Source organism: Oratosquilla oratoria, chromosome 6 (assembly GCF_046742065.1).
Source record: "Oratosquilla oratoria isolate Oo_2021 chromosome 6, ASM4674206v1, whole genome shotgun sequence".
Classification (NCBI taxonomy): Eukaryota; Metazoa; Arthropoda; class Malacostraca; order Stomatopoda; family Squillidae; genus Oratosquilla; species Oratosquilla oratoria.
The window spans coordinates 85,169,964-85,187,995 of NC_134782.1; the positions used below are offsets into that span (position 1 = coordinate 85,169,964).

At 40.4% G+C, this 18,032-nt stretch overlaps 1 protein-coding gene across 3 annotated transcripts in view; it reads left to right on the plus strand.

Annotated features, from left to right (window-relative positions):
* The first annotated feature begins 6,900 nt into the window (after positions 1-6,900).
* Positions 6,901-18,032, plus strand: part of LOC143026680 (uncharacterized) — a 37,996-nt gene continuing 26,864 nt past the window's right edge. Inside the window, exons 1-2 of one of the 3 annotated variants that reach the window (XM_076187485.1) lie at positions 6,901-7,286; positions 8,058-8,246. In XM_076187485.1, coding sequence (XP_076043600.1) covers positions 7,134-7,286; positions 8,058-8,246 — 342 coding nt within the window. In that variant the 5' untranslated portion in view covers positions 6,901-7,133. Of the gene's footprint in view, positions 7,287-7,636; positions 7,809-8,057; positions 8,247-18,032 lie in introns of those variants that run through there. The other 2 variants (XM_076187486.1, XM_076187487.1) reach the window with 2 other exon arrangements.

Here is an 18,032-nt window from a genome sequence, read left to right on the forward strand (position 1 = left end):
CAGCTACAAGGTTGTGTACACTTGAGCGCCTTGTTGCCGAAACGGGTTTGGTACCAGCAGGGGCCACTATCCTCTCCCGGGACGGTGCTTCGTGGTGTTTGATGGTGTTCCTTCTCATCCAAAAACCGACTCGGCAATTTTTTAATTAATGTCGGTGATTTCTTGCTGTAGTTGATGCACACTTTTATCTTAGGCATTGTGCGATGAAAGCGTGGTTTCGTTCACTGCACTAATGTCTGAGGGACAGCTGGTTGGGGGTTGTAACCGTGAATCCCGCGATCACTAGCATCTGATTTCTCACTGCGCACTTCACTTATATTATGTATGACATCGTCACTGTAAATTATGCTCCTCACAGAGAGCGTGGCGTGTGTCGTAGCTTGTAAGGACCTATGGCGCTGGTACATCCTGTCGGCGATGGAGCAGTAGGCGTCGTCGTCCTTGTCGGCGGCTAGGGCTTCCAGATTTAACTGGAGGGCTTCCGGCATCTTGACGAGGTGTAATGACCGGAGGAGTTCCTTGGGCAACTGCACCTTTGCCCGTGTGTTAAGGGTGGCAATTCTCCTGAAGAGTTGTGATGGTCGGTCGTCTCCGAGTTCGCTGTGCTGGATTTCCTTGTACAGCTCGTTATCGGGCGTGGCGTAGTGTTTCCTCAAGGCAGTCTTGAGGGCTGCACACTTGCCTGTCACCGATGGTGAACTGACGACGTCACGGACGAGAGCAATGACGTCCGTCGGTAGCGCGGCGATGTATGCTCCGAAGGCTTGGTTGTCCGGCACGTCGGTCTGGGTGGCTAAGTATGCTCTCCAAGTCATGGGAGAAACTTGGAAGTTTAACTTGTGAGTTTGCCATCTTCCTGGTTGTCCTCACTCGGGGTCACCACTTTGTTGTGATATGGTTCGGACAAGCCAGGGAAATGAAACTCACGATAACACTACGCACTCTGCTTTTATTTAACTTAAACTCGTAAAAGGGAGAACTTAAGAGCAAAGGGGAACTTGAAGCTTGGAGATAACTGTTGCTTGGAGAGGAGTACTGCTTCAAGAGGAGAGCTGCTTGTAGAGGAGAGCGGTGACTATACATAAGGCCAGCAGAAGACACATTCCAAGAAGCAGCAGGGAAAATACAGCCCCAACTCCGTACCAGAGATAGCTACCATATATAGCTGCCTGTCCTTGAAAAGTCGATGCTTCTTGACCCTTGACGGGTCAAATGAAGCTTGCCATTTTGGAGAGCAGGTTCACTCACTCTTGTGGTTCTCGGGCCTGTGCAGCAGACCCAATACCGACTTTACCAAACCTCGTCACAGTCTGCGGTCTCTGCTGCTGCCTGCCGGTTGCCAAGGTTGGGAGTTACTACTTGGACATCTTTTCAAAGGATTGCAAAGGAAGAGCATGCCGACAGGAGACCATTTGGTCCATAACTAGGTCGGATGCTGGAAAAATGTTAATAAATAATAGATAAGTAAATAGATCAATAAAACTAATAAATAATGATAAATAGTCAACAGAAATAACAATACTCCATAATAAACAATAAATTAATAGATACAAATAAATGCAAATGGTAATTAAAGATAACAATGAATATGTAAATAAAACAAAATGGCAGGCACTACAGCATATTGCTGTGTTTATCTAAATAAATTTTAAAACTACGAATTGTACTACATTGCACTGCCTTTACAGGAATTTTATTCTAGTCTTGATGTTGACCTTAGTAACGATACGGTTGTTCATGAAGAGCTAATAAGTGAACTTGTGGAGTTGGGTATTGGAGGTAATGCACTTGATTGGTTCAAGAGTTACCTGTATTCAAGATCATACGCTGTGACAGTAGACCAAGTTTTATCAAGTAACTTATCATTACTTAGAGGTGTTCCCTAAGGGAACGTGATTGGGCCATTATTTTTTAGATATAACTAAAATTGAAGAGGATATACACAAGATATACTTATGACAGAAATAAAATCATGGGTGACTAGGATGAGGATAAGGCAGAAGTAATGGTTGGATCAAAAGGGAAACTGAAGCATTACGCAACTTTTGAATAAATCGCTATGAACAGAACACGCCTTACTTTTCATAAAAATGACAGAAATCTGGGCATTATCCTAGTTGAGAGTTTGACTATGAAAAAACAAAATAATACAATAAAGACTATCACATCCGCAATATTGCCTTCATAAGCAGACTTGATTATTTTAACTATCATAAAATACCAAACTATTTGCTGAAAATATTGCAGGTGATAATGAACAAAGCATAAAAAGCCACGAGGTAGATCTACTCCTTGCCTAATTTAGCTTCACTGGTTACCAATAAAGGCGAGAATTCAATATAAAATATGTTTATTGACCTACCAAGTAACGAGATTAAACTGTCCTAAATACTCGTATAAGAGACCAACTCACTGATTATGAATGACCAAATACCTCTGACAAAGCACTCAGATAATCCCAGAAGACTTCAGAAACCAAGAGTTAACTTGGGAATTGGAAAAATATTTCTTTGTCGCGGCTCGTGCCGCTTAAATTGTTTTTATCGGCTTAAGAAACCTGCACAGCGAAGCTATAGCGATAATCCCATACCACACTCCTGGTCATATGGCCATTTCCCGAAGGTTGAGTGTGGTTTGAATTTTCCGCCAAAATCATCTGAAATTTAAAATTCCCGGCTCTGTGCAGGCATGCGCCTTGTCGACCCCACCTCCCCCTCCCTACCCCCTCCCTTCTTAGCCGGCTCGCTTGAGTCGTCATTTCAATGAGATATGAAGGCTTCGCCTGTGGGAGGAGGGAGGGACCCTAAATCTGTGCAGGTTTCTTAAGCCGATAAGAACAATTTAAGCGGCACGAGCCGCGACAGAAATATTATCTGCTGAAAGAAACCTGCACAGCGAAGCTATGCATGAGACGAGGACAGGTGGGAGGAGAGGTGAAGCCTGATTCAAACCGTTATTACGTGTGTCTTTCCTATGGGAGACTTATTCATTTTATCACTCAGTAGAGGAGAGAAAAGAAACGTCAAGTACCCACACCGAAGAATGTGACATGCACAACATTGCACTGTTCACACAATGCGTAAATTATACGAAATTCGTATCCTGTTCAGTGGTTCCTGGTCCCTCCCCACTCCTCGGTTGCCCTTTGCCCCCTCCACCCCCTTTTTTTCATGAGATGAGAGGGGTGGAGCCATTTCCATGGCGACACATGGGACAGGGGCGACCGAGTGGTAAAGACACCGTGTCCCCAAGGGAGTCGTCGATGTCCAGCCCCTAGGTCCCGCACCCGCTCCGCAGAGTGGGTGCGGAGAAACGCCAGCGATGCCACGAAGTCCCTGATGCTGTGGGCGTGCGGGGCATAGCCCGGGTCGGCTCTCTCCAAAAAGCGGAAAAGCAGGTGCGCCCGGGACCTCGGGGTTAGGGGAATCCTAAATTTCGAGTTGTAGAAGAGATGATCCTCAGAAATCTCTTCCGTGTGCTCCACGTAGTCTTCGAACGCACGGACAGGGCGCAGCGGATGTGGGCGTCCTCCCTCCCGGAAGGATTGTATTCTGAGAGGGCCAATCATGTCGTCCGCTCGGCCGTTCCTGGCCAGGAATGTTGGTGATGGAGAGAGGGTTAGGGCCGAGCTGTCCTCCTACAGTTTGGAGAAGGACGGGTGGCGGGTGATTGCCGCCAGCTGTGAAGCCCTGTAATCCGTAGTCAAGGCGAGCAGAAAGACGACACGTTGAGGGAAGTATTCTTCCTCCATAATGGCCCTTTCGAACGCCAGGTACTGCAGAACACGATGCAAAGACCAGGCCAGGACCGGTTGATGTCTCGGCTCTCTCGAGGCGCTGATCCCCTTCATTAGGAGGGTTCGCGCCCTCTGTGGCACTCGGATGTTCATACCAAAGCGTAGCTGATCCGTGAGGGCTGTATAGTGAGGCAAGATAGTCGCCGGTGCCCTGTTGGTGGAGGTAGCCAGCCAAGTCAGGAAGTCCGGAACCGTGCTGGCGGAGATGGTCACCATCGCGTGTCTCCGAAGGCAGTTCCGGAATCTCCGTCAGCAGGACCCACACTGCCGCACTGAGGACGGAAGGTGAGCTCTGAGCATCTTGTCTGCTGCCTCTGTAGAGAAGAGTTGGCTGAGAGCTCCCCGTAGAAACTCCAAGTATCAAGTTGGAGTGACGCTTGGAGAGGCGCGGTAAGGCTGTTGGCTAGGCAGGCTGACCCCAGTAGAAGGGGAGAAGGGCCCCATTTCATTAGCTCCCCGAACCACGGCTGGGTTGGCCAGTAGGGAGCTATCAGGAGGACCTGACCCTTGAAGGACCTGAGGGTCTGCATCACCTTCAGGAGGACCGGTGTCGCTGGAGGAGGAAAATGAATACGTATTTCCAGCTCTTCCAGTCCTCCGTGAAGGCGTCTGGGCCTCCTGTGCGTGTCCTTTGGATGCAGGTGAGGTAGAGGGGAGCTGGGTCGAGATTGGGGAGGCAAACAGGTCCATCTCTGGGGTGCCGTAGCGGAGGGAGAGCGACTCGAACACTTGTGGGCGTAGTTGCCACACCACGTAGGTCTCCTGAAACCTGGATAGAGCGACCGGCGTAGGGCCCCCGACCGAAGCCAGGGACGCAACAAGCTGTGGAGTGCTGAGGGTATCGGCCCGGGCAGGTCACGCGGGAGAAGCAGTATGCTCCTGTCGACCTCCCGTACCAGCCGTCGGCGCCCCAAGCGGCTCAGTGGAAGGGCCGGGGTCGCGAAGTTGAGGCACCCCCCCCCCCCCGCCACCGAAGGAGGGAGAACGTGTGAGAGAAGCACGCTCTCTTGGCGCAGGGGAGCACCCGAAGAGCGCTGACTGTGTCCCACTCAATCCCGAGCCAATAAAGTTTCTGTGTGGGAGCGAGGGCAGACCCGTCCCAGTCCACCCCAAACTCCACGTCCGCCAACACTCTCAGAGCTACCGAGATGTCGGCCAATGCACCCTCCCCGGTGGGCAAATGCATCAACTAGCCGTCTAGGTACATGAGTGTGGAGATGCTTGCTTCCGTCCAGCGTACGCCTACCACTCTCACTAGTTTCGTGAAGATCCTCGGGGTAAGTGAGAGTCCGAAAGGGAGTATGCGAGGCCGAGTTCGTTTCCGAGCGACCTCGTCCGTGGGCGTTAGTCAAGAGGCTTCGCCCTGGGTGAAGACGTTCCCTGAGCGTCTCCCGCTAAGACGGGCCTGGACCCTCGGTATGTATCCAACTCACCCCAAGTCTTCCCGCGGGAAGTCCTCGAAGCCCGTGGCGAGCGTCCTCATCCTATAGTGTGCTATGGCAGTTTGTGACGTCTCATCACCCACAAGCGGACTTCCATATGTTTAATACCTAGTGACATCATGTGATTATACTGTGACGTCACCGGATTTAATCATGACGTCATAGGATCGCCTCGTGACTTCACAGGGACACAAACTGACATCATAGGACTACATCGTGACGTCATTTTATCACATAATGACGTCATCTTATCATACCGTGACATCACTAAGTCACAGTGAGCGTTGAAATAAATTTTAACATGGTAAAATTCTCGACCATCATGACTGTAGATTAAATTAAGTTGAATAGGAAAAGTCATGTTCATTTCGACCTGAGTCACAGTGGGCGTTGAAATTAGTTTTAACATGGTAAGATTCTTGACCATCATAACTATAGATTAAATTAAGTTGAATAGGAAAAGTCATGTCCATTTCGACCTGAGTCACAGTGAGCGTTAAAATTAATTTTAACATGATAAAATTCTCGACCATCATGACTGTAGATTAGCTTAAGTTAAATAGGAAAAGTCATTTTTATTTCGCCCTGAGTCATAGTGAGCGTTGAAATTTATTTTAACATGGTAAAATTCTCGACCATCATGACTGTAGATTAGCTCAAGTTGAATAGGAAAAGTCATGTTCACTTCGTCCAGAGTCACAGTGAGCGTTGAAATTAATTAAACATGGTAAAATTCTCGACCATCATGACTATAGTTTAGCTTAAGTTGAATAGGGAAAGTCATCTTCATTTCGACCTGAGTCACAGTGAGCGTCGAAATTAATTTTAACATGGTAAAATTCTCGACCATCATGACTGTAGATTAGCTTAAGTTGTTTATGTCGACCTGAGTCACAGTGGGCGTTGAAATTAGTTTTAACATGGTAAAATTCTTAACCATCATGACTATAGTTTAGCTTAAGTTGAATAGGAAAAGTCATGTCCATTTCGACCTGAGTCACAGTGAGCGTTAAAATTAATCTTAATTAACATGGTAAAATTCTCGACCATCATGACTGTAGATTAGCTTAAGTTGAATAGGAAAAGTCATGTTCATTTCGACCTGAGTCACAGTGAGCGTTGAAATTAATTTTAACATGGTAAAATTCTTGACCATCATGACTATAGATTAGCTTAAGTTGAATAGGAAGTCATGTCCATTTCGACTCAAGCGAGCCGGCTAAGAAGGGAGGGGGTAGGGAGGGGGAGGTGGGGTCGACAAGGCGCATGCCTGCACAGAGCCGGGAATTTTAAATTTCAGATGATTTTGGCGGAAAATTCAAACCACACTCAACCTTCGGGAAATGGCCATATGACCAGGAGTGTGGTATGGGATTATCGCTGTAGCTTCGCTGTGCAGGTTTCTTTCAGCCGATAATATTCCGTGTCGCCCCATTCGATCGACGTAGGAAATATGGCGGCCCGCGTAGAATCAAAACAGACAAGCGATTGTGCGACATGTGGAGAGAAGATATGGTGCATCAATGTTCTACAACAAATGCGAAAAATGGAACCACTACTTTTGCACAGGAATACCATTATATCAACTGATGTTTCTCATAAAAAACAAACAGGGTATACTCCCAAAAACAAATACAAACAAAAACACACAAATTAGATTGAACAGTACCTCGATTTACACGCCCATTAAAATGTTAGTAGTAACAATTTAGTTCAAAAGTTCACGATATAGGGTGCTATCATCCATGTAAGAATAGCCTGATGAATATTCTTACGACTTGTCGTAAAGATAGCCGCTGCCTTTTTTTGTCCGATCGAGTCCGGTGCGGTATTAAGTCGTAATTTTTTTTCGCGCTTTTTTGTTATCTAGTGCTTTTTTTCTCGTTACATATACGATGGGAAGACGTAAAAATAAGATTGTGGCATGGGGTGAAGCTGCCAAGAAAAGAATGCAGGCATGTTGGGATAGAGTAAAGAAGGAACAAAGTGACCTAAAGAAGAAAGCAATAGGCCCAGATGGTATAAAACCAGAACTATACAAAGCACTGGTAAGTAATGACACATGTATGGAAACTGTTAACTAAAGGTGTTTCAAAACAGAGTTAACAGGGAAGGAAAAACCAGAATGGAAAAAAGTAGACATAAGTGTTTGAGAAGAAGAAAGAACCTAAAGATAAGGATGTTAGACTATTATCATTGGCAAATATCTCCTATAAAATCTTCATGTCCTAAAAAAAAAAAAAAAAAAAAAAAATATATATATATATATATATATACATACATATATATATATATATATATATATATATATATATATATATATATACAGAACAACATATAGAAAAGAACAAAGAAAGGAAACACAGGGAGGATTTACAGAGGGAGAGAAGAATATTAGGGGAAGGTGGGGTAAGACGGACCCCTGGGGTGAGATGGTCAAGATTGTTGCCACTAGATGCCCTTCACATCAACTGTAAATCACGCGGGTGCAACCGGAAGCCAGGTCCAGTACCGCATTGGCGCTCGAGGTGGAGGATTGTGTTTTTTGACAGTGATGTTATTTGGAGAAGGTAAGATAATATTTTTTTTTTTTTGCACTGATATACTGGCTGTAACGATTTGGTATTTATGCTGCATATAGCCAATCGTGTGTGCATTATAGGTATGTGCCTAACATGATATATAAAACATAGATGTTTTATTTAAAAAAAAATGCGAATATTTATGTATGGGGTGAGATGGACCCCGAGGGTTCCATCTCTCCCCTTACTCTAAATATTTTACAAACACTTAGCATTTTCTTTCCCTTTTCCTTGTAGATGCCCCGGAAATACGTGAGAATAAGTAATAGAGGGGAATGGAATGCAGAAGCAATGCAGAATGCAATATCTGCAGTTAAAGAAAAAAAAATGGGTTTGAAAAAAGCCTCCAAGGAATTTAATGTCCCCAAGACTACTCTACGTCGCCGCGTTAAAGAGAAAAATATGATAGCAACCGGTTCGACAAAGGTAAGAAACTGTTAATTAAGCATCTTCAAAAATGATCTTGTGTAACATTTCCTGAAAGCACAAGAGAAAGCAAAAAAGCAGAGCAACCATTAATAGTAACAGCAGTTGACTTTCAAAAAGCATATGACGCAGTGAAGAGAGAAGCATTAATAGAAGCCATGATGAAATACAAAATACAGAAATATATAATACAAGCAATAAGAGAAGTATACAATGGTGATGAAACAAAAGTAAAAATAGGAGAGAAAGGGAACAAGGAAATAGAAAAACCGGTCCTAAATAACGCCCGGTTGCTAAGCAACCGGCGATTTCCTAAGGTGCCCGGGCGTTGTGTAAGCCTATTTTTTCCAGTTCCAAAGGTTCATATCATATGAATGATTTATCTACTAGTGAATTCACGAAAAAAAAAATCGTTGAATTTAGCAGGAGAAACGACGCACAAAGCGGAAAATCCTCTGCTGAATTTAGCGCCCGGACCGTGGCGGTGTCGCCATCTTTGTTTATGTTCGGTCGTTGGAAAATGTGGAATGGCTAAATTACCGGTGGGTAAGGTAGGTTAGGTTAGGACCTAACCTAACCTAAACCACTGCCACGGTCCGGGCGCTAAATTCAGCAAAGGATTTTCTGCTTTGTGCGTTGTTTCTCCTCCTGAATTCAGCATTTTTTTTCGGGAATTCACTAGTAGACGAATCATTCATATGATATGAACCATTGGAACTGAAAAAAAAAAAAAACTTGCACAACGCCCGGGCACCATAGGAAATCTCCGGTCGCCACGGGCGTTGCCGGTTGCTGCCGGGCGTTAATTAGTACGACCCGAAATAACTAAAAAGATAAAAGAAGGGTGCGCTGGGTTAACAATATATAAACTAATAGCATATGTAATAATGAAGGAATTAGAGGAAAGAGGAGGAGCATTAAGAAATGACTAATTTAAGATAAATGCACTGTTTTATACATATAATGGATTAATAATGAACACATATAAAAGAAGCAGAAAGAGACAGAAATTCTTGTAGAAGCAAGCAGGAACTGTGGACTGGAAATTAATAGAGAAGAAAGTAACATGTTAATACATATGAGGGAAAAACCAACAGAAATAGTAGGCATCAGGCTGACAAACTAAATAAATGCATTCACGCCGCAAACACCTCCGTCGTCGTCGTCGTCGCGTGACCAAGAAGAAGAGGATTTACGACGATAAAGGAAACCCGTTTTGTATTGAAGGGGTGGGGAGTGATCGTGAGTGTCCGAAATGATATCTCTGCAGTGCTAGTCAATTGTATTAGCATGGAATTAGTGAAAATGAATGAAAATAACGACTCGAAAGCCAGTCACGAACCAGAGCCATCTGGCGTCAGTCGATCGAACCGCGACGTAACCAAACCTTGTACTAACACGTGTGATGGAAAAGGTTTTCCAGGATTTAAGTATGAAAGCAGGAACTTAAGTCGATTATTAGAGATAGAGATATGAAAAAAAATATATATATAGGATTCGGTGGGAAAATGAAATTATGGACTTAAGGAATGATATCATATGATTAATAGACTGCTTAGCACAGCCGAATCACGAAATTTCTGACCTTAGAAAAACCAACTTGGATCTTACAAACGAGATTAAAGAAATGAAAAGGGATTTAAATGAGTTGAAGAATGATAACGAAAAGAAGAAAACTAATAATAACCAACAGCGAAAATTTAAAGATAGAGGTGAACAATAAATTACAAGAGTTGACACAAAAGATCGAAGAGAACCTAGGTGAGGAAAGTATTCAGAAAATGAAGAAGTGGAAGGAAAACATTGAAAACAAGGAAATTGCTTTTAAAGAAATAGACAAGCATCAAATGCAGGATAATGCAAAAGACACAATTATCCAGATGATTAACGAAAAAGCTAACTGGGTCAGGGATACAGTAGATAGGAAAAAATGTATTGTGGTATATGGACTAAAAGAAAAACAGGGATTGGCGAGGTACATGAGAGAAAAAGAAGAAAAAGAGACTGCAGTAGAAATCCTAAATGAAATTCAGGGGGGAGGGGGAGAAAGAGATGCAAGCACAGACCTGGAAGAGACACATAGAATCGGTCGCTATTCTAAGGATAGAAATCGACCTCTAAAGATAAAATTAACCCAGCTGGTACCAATTAGGCCAGTCAATAGGGGGTTCAATAAGGAAAAAAATTAAGGAAAGCTGCAATATGCTTTATTTTCTGCCTAATGTGGTTCTTAATAATGTATTAATTTTGCACCCCTCTACCTTCCCGGATTTAGCCGCCATTTTGAAAAAATGGCGGAAAAAAATATTTTTTCCAAATATCTCGCTTGAAATGCATTTTACAGAGAAAGTAGTCGAAACAAAAATAATCTACATAAAATTTCCTATAATATTTGTCCCTGTCATGTTTTCCATAGGTTGCACCGTTTTTGCGCTAGAGCTGTGGAAAGATTCACATATAATATTTTATACTTTCCATTTCCGAGTTTAGTCTCGAATATCTTCTCCCAAGAGTGTCCTTCCTCCTTGATTCTGGCTTAGGACAGACAGTGATTGTCCAGGTGCAGTTTCCAGTTACCCGAGCGTTCTCCTTCAATGAATTGTTTCACCAATGTTACCATTTCAAAGTACTGTACCCAGAGTTTTGCAGTGGCACCTTTACTCTTCATCGTACCCAAGGTATCATTGAACTTAATCAGTACATTTTGTATAACCTCACTGTCAATGTCTGAATAATCAGTCTCTCGTAAAACTGCTTCTGTTGTTGACTGTTCTTCAGGGGAAATATCGATTTCATTAAAAATTAACATAGACAGTGCAGCATGTGCTAGTGTATGGGCCCTGAGTGCTCTTGCATAAGTATGCCCAGTTAACATTTTTTCAACAGATGTACTTGCATAAACAGTACTAAAAAGTTCTTTTATTCCACTACCATTCATGATGAAACCAATTGCACCCATAAAAGACATCAATAAGTGGAAACCACCAAGACGTACAATAACATTATTTAGGTGTGAGTCTTGACCACATATTTCCACAATGTCTCGGTCCTTGATGTACAAAGGTTGATCAAAGGTAACAAAGCAACTTTGTTGCTTCAGTTCGTTGCATTTCTCTACAGCTTGGTTAAGTACTGTGTATATGGTGTCATAATTGGTAGGTGGAGCATTTGTAAAGGGAAGATATGAGATCTGGGACACATCATATGGGAAGTGTGCTGTACATTTCTCCATGTAACCATTCCAACCTGGGCACTCTGCATTTTTTTGCCATTTTCCAAGTAGCCATAAAAGCTCTGTTGTTGTTATTGATACAGTAGTGGACACTGGATTGATACTTGCCAAATCCCTGACTTTTATATTCAAGAGTCCTTTTACACTTTTACTTTCAAATGTTTTAATAGGATTATGACCAAACTGCCCAACAAACGATGCACTAGGGATCTTCGTTAATCTAGTGATTGGCTGATCTGAAGTAATATTATTCTGAGGAGTAACACACTGAATTCCTCCCATACTGTGGAATGTGTTAAATCCATCAATAGTAGAGATGTTCACATCTGCATTGTCGAATACAAACTGTGCAAATGAATCATTCGGAGGTTCCTTGGCTGGATGTTGCAAAGCAGATACTTGAAAGAGTGCTGCCTCAGCATAGGACGCACATAATCCCAACGCAGAGAGCACGTTCAGTAGATGCTTAGAGCCATACTTCTGACTTAAGTGAACAGCAAGTCCTATTTGTAGAGGAGATATGAAAGAATTTGGTCTAGCTGCTGTAAGGATAGCATGTGAAATTGCTGTACATTTCCTATTCCATTTTCTTTGATTTCCTTTCTTGTTTTTTAAGACTATTGTCTTAACAAGGCACTGGAGAGTTTCTGGAATAAGTGAATCCAATTCTTCTAGGAAATTTTCTGGTGGTGGATACTGATCTGCTTCGTACATCTGCGATCTTATATCTTCAGCAATTATTCTGGCGGCAGTCTTTACAATCCGAAGCCGTTCTTCCTTCTCGTCATGACTTCTATGATTTTCGTACCAAGCGTCAGTCAAAATTTTGTTTCCTGTGTCACGGAAACAGATCACTGGTTTTCTATTTTTGTTCACAGAAACAATAATATGTCCATATCTCTCTATCAATTCAGATTTTATGGTTTTATCAGTTGGTAGCTCACCCTCATATTCTGAAAAAATCTCACTTTCAGAATAGTGGCATTCTTCTCGATTTTCCTCCAAGTAGTTAAAAGCATGACTCATTGCCTCAGAAACCGTAGAGCTTTTGGGACGACCACGTTTCATACCAGAAGATGTTTGGTAGAATTTTTTCATGCAGGCTGAATGGTACCTTGCCTCAGCAGCAACTAAATCCACTACGTTACATATACGAGTACATACTTCTTTGCCCCATTCATCTTTTCTCATTTCACCAGCTTTCAAAATAGTATCCTTAACATGCAGCATCTCTATACAGTGCACAGATTCACGATCACCTAAATATTTTTTGCTTTCTTTTTTCAAAAAGTCACTTGATGCATCTTTTCCACAAAAGAGACAATCATGAAGAAAATCAAACTGTAATTCTTGACTTCTCAGTGACGTTGTCGGCACTTGCGAGGTTTTCTGCCTTGCTTGGAAAGTTTCAGCTCTCCGTTCTTTTGTATACACTTTTCTACATTTTTCATGCACTTTCACACTTTTTAGTCCTTCTAACAGAGAATGTTTTCCGTCTTTCCACTTAATGCTATAATCAATCAGTGTCTTTATTCCTTTCTCTTTAACTTCTCTAGTCTCACCCACAGAAAGCTGTCCATCGCATATTAAACATTTCCCCAATGAAGACATTTTGCACCAACAACTGCCTGGGGTTTCACTGAAGCTTTAACTATCTATTTTAATAGTTCTGAAACAAAAGAAAGACTATAATCAAGTTAGGAACTTAGATATTTTATTCAGTATAGCATACAAAGGAAATTATTATATGATCTTTGTGCACTGTAGGTATCAAATAAAAATAAACACAATCTTTTCGCACATTTCGCGCAAAAATAGTGAGGTATATCACAAAATTGAATAAAATAACTTTTGTAGAAAATTTTATGTAGAATAAATTTTGTTTCGATACATTTTTCGTTAAAATTAGTTTCTAGTGAGATATTTGGAAAAAAAAAACTTTTTGGTCGCCATTTTTTCAAGATGGCGGCCAAATCCGGGGGGGGGGGGGGTAGAGGGGTGCAAAATTAATATGTTATTAAGTAAGGTATTATAAACACATTAAAGCTTATTGCAGCTTTCCCTGATTTTTTTCCTTATTCGCCTTTTTTTACTCCTCTATTGATTGGCCTAAATGTGCTTTATTATGTTTTGATTTTTGATCAACTTAATTCCTGAAGAGTTTTTGATATATTTGATTACCTGTTATTGGATTTTTTTTTATTATATGTATTTTCATGGAATATACAGGTGTGACTCCCTAGGGAGTCAATGGGACTTAAGGGTATAAGAAGTAAATGAAAATGGTCAGTTTCATACTTACTTTATTTGAATGCTTTTTATGCAGCATGCTATCGATATAAGAGTGACAAATAAGTAAGTCTCTTTGAATTATTAGCATATGAACACATGTTTGTACAATCATGAGTGGAAGCACAACTAATGCAAAGAAAGCAAGTCAACAAATGGGAATAAACAAAAATACAAAGTTCCTGTGCTGAGTAAATACTACAGGAAACATTTCATATAGAATACATAAATTATACATAAAATTTAAGAACATGATAAAGGATTTGTGCATAACTGTACAGCAGAAAAGGGTATGCATACAGCAAAATTCTATTTTTCGTGAAATATTTGCCAGCATGACTTCAGATGAAGGGTGACCTTACATTTTGTGCACTGAATTTTCCCATTCTTCTTACACACAAAGCATCTTCTTGAAGTTAGTAGAGATTCAGTATGATATTTAGTGTTGTCTGTCCTTACTTCCCTTGGTGGGAGAGGTTTGCATCCTTTTGGGCCTGACCTTAAGGCTTTTGAATGCATCCTTTCAGGCTTTGTTCTTTTGACAAGGATCTGAGCAATAGACCGTCGATATTCTTTGTTGGGCATTGTCGTTCCTGTGCTGATTTCATAAAGTCGCCAGCAAAATACGATCCCTGTGTTCAGAGCAGCAATGACAAGAGGAAAATACTACTTTTTACCTCTGATTGCAGGAAGAAAATCTGACAAACCTCAGTCGAATAAGTCGACAACGCCCATGCCTTTATTATATGCTTTTACTATGAAAGGTTGTTCAATGTTCACTCTTCCTACACCTTTTTGCCACCGTTTTGCCATGCCAATCAGATTTAGACCCTCACAGTTACTGCAAAGAGTAACAACAGCATTATCATTCCAAGTAACGATTTCAACATTTCCTTCTGATCGATAGTCATAGGATCCTCTTGGCTTCTTTTTCATATCTTTTGCAGTAGTAGGTATTGGACAGTGCTTTGTTCTGTTTGATCGGATTGTACCAGTGGCATTTATTTCCTTTTCTTTCAGATCTATGACTATGTCATACGAGGTAAAAAAAAAAATCAAAATAAAACCTGTGCTTATTAGGTTCAGTGCAAGCAGAAATGCATTCCAGGATTACTCTACTTCCTAAAGATTCCTTGGACGACTGGTTTTCTGATTTACCTTCATAGATCTTTACATAATAGGGCATCCCAGTTGAACTGGCCATGATCCATGATTTGAATACAAATCTTATTCGCTTTTGTCTGATGAATTGCTTGCAGGAATGACGTCCATGATAAGGCATCATAGATTCGTCAATACTCAGAATTTCATGAAGAATTCCATATTGCCTAATGTTTTCATTCAAAAAATCATATTAAGGTTTCACTTTAGCCATTTTCTCATTACCAAGGTTTGCATTATCAGCACAATGAGGAAACTTTTTGATTTCCTGTAACCTATTTCTGCTCATAGATGCAGCAAAGATAGGGCATTCAAGATCTTGTGCCTTGCTCCAATAATCCTTCTCACTTGATCTGATATTATATCCTGATAAGAACAAGAGTCCTATAAAATTCATCATTTCTTCTAATGTGTATTTACCTAGTTGTATTTACCTAGTTGTATTTTACGGGAAGGGGAGCTATGCTCGTGGGGTCCCGTCTTCATATCTCATTTTATCTAAACTATTTTTAAATTCATGTATTGTTTTTGCACACACCACTTTCTCATCTAACTTGTTCCAACTGTCTATTACTCTGTGAGGAAAGCTGTTCTTTTTCAAATCTCTTCTATAACTGTCTTTTTTTATTTTCTTTCCGTGTCCTCTTGTATTTCTGTCATCCCATTTTATCAGATTCTCTCTATCAGTAATTTCTATGCCTTTCATGATTCTGTAAATAGCTATCAAATCTCCTCTCTCTCTTCTTTGCTCTAGTGTCTATAGTTCAAGTTTTGCTAGTCTATCTTCATATGATAGTTTTGAGAGTGTTGGTGCCAATTTTGTAATTGCTCTTTGTATTCTTTCATTTTTTTTATACATTTTTTTGTACTTGGTGACCACATCGTTGCTGCATATTTCAATCTTGATCTTATCAGGGTGATTAGTATTTTCTTCACCATTTCTTCATCCAGGTATGTAAATGCCACTTTGACTGTTCTTATTAAATTATAAGTTTCTCCAAAAATCATATTTATTTGTTTCTCAGGTGACATATTATTCATAACAATGACTCCCAGGTCCTTATGATTTTCTAATCTTTTATTCTTTCTTCTCCCTATTTATATGCTCCTGTTTTTCTGTTTTTGCTTTTTCCAAATTCCATTATACTACACTTTTTTGTATTGAACTCCATCTGCCACTTCCTACTCCATTCCTGTACTTTATTTAGATCTCTCTGTAGAGAAACACAATCTTCTTCAGTTTTCACTCTTTTCAGTAGTTTTGCATCATCTGCAAAGAATCACATATAGCTTTCAATTCCTTCATCCATATCATTAATATATATAGCAAACATTATTGGGGCCAGAACTGTTCCCTGCGGAACACCGCTTATTACTTCATCCCATTTTGAGTGCTGGTTTCTTATCACTACTCTCATTTTTCTTTCTTGCAAAAAGTCTTCCATCCAATTTAGTAGTTTGCCCTGTATTCCTCCTTCAGTTTCTAATTTCTTAAGCAACTTCTTATGTGGTACTTTGTCAAAAGCTTTCTTTAGATCTAAAAATGCACAGTCCGCCCATCCATCTCTTTCTTGTATTATATCTATTAGCCTTGAATAGAAACATATTAAATTGGTGATGCATGATCGTCCTTGTCTGAATCCAAATTGCCTTGGATTTAACACTTTGTTTTTTTCTAAATATTTTACCCATCTACTTTTGATAATTCTTTCACAAATTTTTGCTATTGTACTTGTTAGAGAGACTGGTCTATAGTTGGTAGGTTCTTCTTTATTTCCTCCTTTATATATAGGTACTATATTTGCTTTTTTCCAATCTTCTGGAACTTTTCCTTCTTTCAAGGAACTATTTAGTATGCTATGTATTTTGTCTGCCAGTTCATTCCTGCATTCTTTCAGTATCCAGTTTGCTATATCATCTGGTCCATGCGATTTTCTGACATCAAGATTACTCAAGTGTGTTAATATTTCATTCTTTGTTACTTCTATTTCTTCCATAGGGGGGACTTTCTCTTTCCATTCGTTCTCTTCAGGTTGTATGTTCTCCCTTGTAAACACTGATTTAAAATGTTTGTTCATAATTTCCGCCATTTCCATTTCCTCAGTGTATTCAACTCCCTCCTGTCTTAATTTCTCCAAGTCTTGTTTGTTTTTCAGTTTATTGTTTACAAATCTGTAGAATAGTTTTGGTTGATCTTTACACTTTTCTATTATATCTTTTTCATATTTTCTCTTTTCCTCTCTGCACATTTGTACATATTCATTTCTATAACAGGTATATATTTTCCATTTTTCAGGTCTTCTGTCTTTTTTCCATCTGGTCCAGGCTTTGTCTCTTTTGTCTTTTAACTCCCTACAGCTTTTGTTGTACCAGCATTTTACATATTCTTTTTCTTGTTTTTGTCTTGGGACATACTTTTCCACTCCTTTTTTGTAAATTTTTGTCAAAATATTCTATTTCTCTTCTACTGTTGTTTCTTCTTTGTATATTTCTTCCCAGTTTTCCTTTTGAAAGAATTCTCTTATTTTATCAAAGTTTGTTTTTTCATACATTCTTCCTTTTCTATATTGTTCATTTCTTTTCATATATTTTTCTTCATTAAGTTCCAGTTCAATCAATATGTGGTCACTTTTACTTATTGGTGTTTTATATTCAATTTTGTCCACTATTCTAGGTTCGGATGTAATTATTAGGTCTAGTCTCGATGGCTCTTCTTCATTTCTATACCTAGTGTTCTCCTGTATCCATTGTGTCATTGTATGGTCAGTAACCATCTCAAGTAGAGCGTTTCCCCATGAGCCGTCTCCACCCTTTACTGTCATTTCTTCCCAGCAGATTTCTTTGCAATCAAAGTCGCCCATCATAACTATTTTTCCTCCCTCTTCCATTATCTTGTTTAATGTTATCTTTGTGTCCTCTAACATACTTTTATGTTCACTCTCTTCCCATGAGGCTGTTTTTGGGGGCACATAATTTATCACAAACTTTCTGCTCTTCTTATCTCTGTCTTCTACTTCCATCATTATCATTTCTACTGTATTCTTTCCATATGTGACCCACTTCACGTTTATATCCTTCTTAGTCAGGAACATAACTCCACCCCC